The 6,000-nt window shown below is 39.6% G+C and overlaps 1 protein-coding gene across 1 annotated transcript; it reads right to left on the bottom strand.

Moving 5' to 3' along the window:
- Positions 1-316: 316 nt before the first annotated feature.
- LOC125845892 (kinesin-like protein KIN-14B) lies at positions 317-2,983 on the bottom strand. The gene is made up of 5 exons (XM_049525383.1): positions 2,806-2,983; positions 2,532-2,657; positions 2,358-2,367; positions 1,376-1,526; positions 317-772 (listed from the first exon to the last, which is right to left on the bottom strand). Exons 1-5 carry the CDS (start codon positions 2,981-2,983, stop codon positions 317-319), a joined length of 921 nt encoding a protein of 306 aa, XP_049381340.1.
- Positions 2,984-6,000: the final 3,017 nt, after the last annotated feature.

The raw sequence follows: 6,000 nt of genomic DNA, 5'->3' as shown, positions 1-6,000 counted from the left end.
AATTCCAGAGTCAAATAAACTCTTCATAAATCGCAGAATACTTTTTCACCATCATTCAACATGCCACGTAACCCTTCAACAGTTCAACAGAAACAATTTTTGTATAGCAATGGTCAAGATTAGAGCTTCAGAAATGAATAATAATTTGATGCACCAAGAAATTTTGTATAGCCACTTACACAATGTTACAACTATACACAACTTGAAATCCCAAAATTGAAAATTGGGGTAGCATTACCGCGTATTTTTACCAAAATTACAAGCCAAGTAGGCAACACAACTGAAATAATCAGCACATCCGAAGCAATAAGACCTATCATGATCTGACATCCTTCAGCACTCCGCCCTTCTCAAGTTCATCAACAAGGTCTCTCAATGTTGGAACCTTCCCGGCAAGAGTCCCGTAGCGTCTGGAATACCGAGCTCTGGTTCCTTCTGCTGTCTTTGCAAGAGCAAGAACGCTTAGAGACGCCGGGAGCTGTGTGAATAATTGTTTCATCTCATCCAAGCTCAAATTTTCAAGAATAGGTGGTCTGGGAACAACTTGGACAATCTCACTCCCTTTAGGTTCTTGAACTTGTGCATCTGCTTTAACGACTAGTTCAGAGTTTGAGTTAGCTCCACATTTGACGATAAATGGGCTTGTTGAACCTGTGTTGAACTGAAGAACATTCCACTGTGTCACGTCAGTTTCACTCCCTAATCCCACCTTCGCAGGAGGCCGAGAAGCATGTACATTTTCATGATGCCGGTCATCCTCTTCAGGAATTAACTGTCAAATTGTTAGCAAAAATAAAATACATTAGTTGAAAGGAGAAAAAGTATCCTAGCTGAATGACCCTCTCATATATGGATAGAACTGGAAATATATCTGCAAATTAAGTTGGACTAAAATTTGTAATCTGAAATTATAACGCCCGTTTCAGTTCAGCAATTTATCTTCTGCTATGTTGCTCAAACTCTTCAAAACTATCAGCAGATTCTCCAAAATTAGTGATTTTTTGGAGAACTCGACAAGGGTGCAGCATCAAAAGTGAAGAATCCGTGCAACTTAGATCTTCTGTGCTTTGCTATCGCACTTGCAGTTGGTAATAGCATCCACTCAAATATTAAAAGCTAGACACAAATTTCTTTCTAAGACAGTATTTTCTCGAGTCAATAAAATGTTATCACATATACACACAACCTCAGCAGGTAAATATCGCCAAACAAGCCTTCCTCAGCTAATTGAAGATCTGCACATCTACAGTACTCGTGAAAAATTGATGCTAAAACATTGTATAATACTCAACATTTGGACTCCTATGTTCAGGATGACAAACAGAAAGACGAGATAGTTAACAACCAGCAGCGATAAAAGTAACTAGCTAGGTACCTCAACAGCATGTCGTGCTTCATCAATATGCCTCTGAGCACAGGGATGATCAATGTCAAGCAAGGAAGGCATTCGTTCTGCAAGTTCATCTAGAGAAGCTAGCATAGCTTTCTTCTTACTCTTACTGAAGGTGTTCACAGAGGATTGCCTCCTGTTAAAATTAATTCATCAGATTGGTCCTGCCTTTTGATTCACTAGCACAGTTAACAAAACAACGATCCAGAGAACAGTGACTGGGAAATTAATAAAACACCTTGACTAGTTTCAAAATGCCATCGAGGGAAACCAAGGATGCCAGTTGGACATCTTCGGCTGCAGTAGAAGGATTTCGAACCGGTGAGCTCCCATCTTCTAATGTCAACATTGTCATATCACTTCTCATTTGTTTATGAGAGAAAGTAACTGAGTCATACTAGCCTTCTAACTGTCTAAATTCAAATAAAATGATATATGCAAGAAAAATGAGTTCATACGACAAGCTGTGGGCGATTCAGTAACCTAGGTGTTGGAATGTATGCGTCCACTAGTCTAGATGGGACCAGGTCCTCAACACGGTTAAAATAACAGAAAATAACAAAACGTGCTGAAAGTAAAGATTGCACAACAACTTTACGTGGAAACCTCCTTGCTCAAGGGAGTAAAACCACCACCTGGCCTGCCAGGACTTTTTAAACTTCTTTCACTAATCTTCTCCAAGCAAAAGTAAAAGCAAGTTTACAAATGAAGATTAGCCTACTAATCCCAACTCTAAGCAATACCTCCTATTACTTAGATGGGCCAGAGAAGATACAACACTACCCACTAAGCTATCACCCTTAGATAACTTAGACTTTTGCTAAGCGGATACAACACCGCCCACTATACTAATCCTAACCGATTAATATAGACTTTTAGAGTAAGAACCTAAGTTACCCTTAACCTAGTTCTTACAATGATTCAAACAAGTTTGAAACGTTTCTTTCACAAGTGAAACGGATCTTACAATGTAAGCACTATTACAAGCAAACAAAGTAACAACTGGTACAAAAAGCTCTTGAAGTAATCGATCAGATCCCTTGCTGTTCTTGAAGCTTGAAAATATTTCTCTCTTTGAATGAATGAATGATATTGTTGTATTTTGTTTAGTATATACCATAAAAGTTATTACCAAACGTACAAGCAACCTCCTTGCTTCTGATTGGTGAAGTACTCTGCAGCTTCACCAACTTTCTGACGCATACAACTTTTACAGCTGTACCGCACTTTGACACTGGACGAGCATAATCTGCAGAGGACCAGGTCCCTGCACTTGTGAGGAGATTATCAAAACACCAAAAGGCATAAGCTCTTATCAATTTCCCCCTTTTTGATGATGACAAACAACCTGCATAACTCCTCACGTGAGTGAACAAATATTCATTCAATGACTCGTGTTTCCCCCTTAATTGAACAAGCAACCTCGTCGCTTCTGATTGGTGAAGTGCTCTGAAGCGTCACCAACTTTCTGACGCAGACAACTTTTATAGCTGTACAACATATTGACACTGGACGAGCATACTCTACAGAGGACCAGTTCCCTGCACTTGTGAGGAGATAATCAAAACATCTAGGAGCATTAGGACTTATCATTTTCCCCCTTTTTGATGATGAAAAACAACCTGCATAACTCCTCACGTGAGGGAACAAACATTCATTCAAATACATAACAAATTCCTCCTTTGTTAGTGCACCAGTAACAACCACAGTTCGTTCCCCCTTAGTTCAATGCCCCTAACAACCATAGTTCGTTCCCCCTTAGTTCAATGCCTTTAACAACCACAGTTCCCCCTTAGTTCAGTGCCCCCTATTCCACAACTAACTTTACAACAAAACTTCCCCCTTTTGACATCATTGAAAAGGTGAAGCAGTAAACATATTCAAGTTAAATGCAAGGCAAAAAAGAATTCAGGGCCTTGGGCCACACAGAACATGTGTATGTAAGCATAAAGAGAATATTAAGCCACACATGAACAGGGGAGAAACATAAATAGTATTAGATCACAAATACTGACCACTGTAGTCAAGAAAAACAAACACAAAGCCACAAGAGTTTTAATCAGGATTGAAGAACAAAAAGGGAAACTAAGGAAACAAGACACTTTTAGGACGGAAGGGGAAAGGGATTGAGGGTGCACATAAACAGAGACAGATGCTCATTTGCATCCTCATGAGCATTGATAAGTTGCATGTTGAGAGCCTTAACTTCCTCACTGAGTGATGCATTTGTCTTCAGCAGCCTTTCATTTCATCCCTCAACTTTTGCAACACCTGCTCATTTCCATCGCTGGTACCAGGTCCCCTCGAAACTGCCTTCTGTAATTCAGACCTTAATGAAGCAATTTCAATCTCCTTGTTATCCAGAATCTCAGTAAGATCAGTTACTTCCCATTTAAGAGAAGCCTGTTGCTCTAGAACATCTGTCATTTGAGATCTGCCCATAGTTTTTCCTTCAACACACTAACATTCCAGCATAATGGCAGAGAGGTTGATCTCTTCAAATTCATCAAGCTTCTCCATGAGAGACAGATCAGCAGCAGATGCCACTATTTTTTTTTGTTTTGGGCACTAACACCTTATTTATGAACTCAAAAAGCAATTAATATTTCCCTTTGAGAAACCTTTTCGATAACCCTGCATTCTTGACATCTCCACGTTTTGTGGCAAGTGCATAAAAAAGATTTGATATTCCAAATTTGGTTAGAATGTCAGGGTCAAAGACTCTGCCATTCAAAACCTTTTGGTTCTCCATTGCCGTTATCCGCTCCTCCCTAGTCATTTTCTTTTCTTCACTTTGATTTTGCACTCTAGAACCTGGTCCTTTTATGAGTTTTAATTTTCAGCCACCTGTTTTCTAGCTTTCTCCCTTTTCACAGTAGATTTCTTTGCAACCTTCTGGAGTAGAAAATGAGAAGTTGAATGAACTAAGGTTTTCAACTTCTTGGGAGATAGGGATCTTTGAAGAAGAATTAGAGTTAGACATTTTGAGANTAGAACCTGGTCCTTTTATGAGTTTTAATTTTCAGCCACCTGTTTTCTAGCTTTCTCCCTTTTCACAGTAGATTTCTTTGCAACCTTCTGGAGTAGAAAATGAGAAGTTGAATGAACTAAGGTTTTCAACTTCTTGGGAGATAGGGATCTTTGAAGAAAAATTAGAGTTAGACATTTTGAGAAAGAGACAAAAGCTTTGGAAAGGGGATTAGTGAATTTCAACAAGAATTGTTTGATGAGATTTTGTAATTTGATTCACTAAGAGAAGTAGTATATAAAACCAAAAAGACATCGGGTCCCCAACAGTAGCAACCTTTGGTTTAAAAGCGAAAAGACATCTGAAACTGACGCGATGAATGGGCCAGGGACATGTGGCAATGATGTTGACATACAGACAGTGTAGTGTAAGTGATACTAACCTCAGCAGGACCAGGTCCCCTTTTCAGTTTGCAACCCTGTCAGTATGATTTAATCTTCCCTTCAGCTAGACACACCATGAGTGTATACCTACATTAAGGTACCAAAAGTGAATTCTTAAGTGACAAGCATTAAAACAAGTATAGATACCTGCCCTCCGTAACATAATCAAAATAGAAGATTTTTGTGCAAACTTGTCATGGAATCAGGTAATCTTGTGCATCCCCAGCCTCATCTTGCTTTTAATGAAAATTCTTTACTCAATGACTTTGTAAAGATATCAGTCAGCTGGTCCTCAGTCTTACAGAACTTCATCACCACATTTTGCTTCTCAACATTGTCCCTCAGGAAATCAGTGATGATCCAAGAAAATGTGTCATGCCTGATGTACTCTTTCGATCTACAAGAAAACCTGCATAGTCAGCATCTGCAAAACCAATTAGATCAAGTGAGTCACTTATTAGGTAGAGGAGGACCAGGTCCTGAGTTCCCTTGAAGTATCTCAGGATACGTTTAGCTGCCTTTAGATGGGATTCCTTTGGTGTTGCTTGAAATCTTGCACTCATTTCTCAACTCCATCTTCATCTAAGTCAAGCTTCACACTTGTGCTCATGGGAGTGTCAAGAACTTTTGCCTCAATCAAATTGAACTTTCAAAGCAGTTCCTTGATGTATTTCTCTTGACATAAAGGCTGAATATGCAACTAGATTTCTTGTCCTGGATCTAGTTTGAATTCCAGAGTCAAGTGGAGAGATGAGATTGTCCAATGGATGTGAGAATTGATGTTTCCATCCGGACTTTATGATCAACTCTTCTTCGATTTACGCATCAGATTCAACATCATCAGCTTCATGATTTTGAGATGGAACCTTCTGGGTAGTATCAGAGGGACCAGGTGCTCCTGTGAGATCTGCAGCAATTTCCTTTGCAACCTGTTTGTTTCCAGGATTTAGGATATCCTTGTCTTCCCTTTCCTTGATCAGCTCCTCCATCTCATGGTATCCCTTCATCACTCCTCCTCTGCTTTGAATTCTAACAGGTTCACACAGATTCATGTGGAGAAGTTCCAAAGGTCTGGTAGTGCTCACACCCTTCTTTGCCTTGAAAGAAAATCTTGTTTGTTTGCCTTTTGCACAGGCAACACAGATTTTGTCATTTGAGAACTTCAGCTTTGGTAGTCCGCGGACCAGGTCCCCTGCAAC

The sequence above is a fragment of the Solanum stenotomum genome, chromosome 11, assembly GCF_019186545.1.
Source record: "Solanum stenotomum isolate F172 chromosome 11, ASM1918654v1, whole genome shotgun sequence".
In the NCBI taxonomy this organism is placed as follows: domain Eukaryota; kingdom Viridiplantae; phylum Streptophyta; class Magnoliopsida; order Solanales; family Solanaceae; genus Solanum; species Solanum stenotomum.
This window is presented reverse-complemented; position numbering and strand designations above follow the sequence as displayed.

Coding starts and splice junctions, on each gene's coding strand:
- LOC125845892 (XM_049525383.1), bottom strand. CDS start 2,983: ATGATAAGTCCTAATGCTCCTAGATGTTTTGATTATCTCCTCACAAGT. Junction 2,658..2,805: donor CAGAAGCGACGAGGTTGCTT/GTTCAATTAAGG, acceptor TCACAAGTGCAG/GGACCTGGTCCTCTGCAGAT. Junction 773..1,375: donor AAGCACGACATGCTGTTGAG/GTACCTAGCTAG, acceptor ACAATTTGACAG/TTAATTCCTGAAGAGGATGA.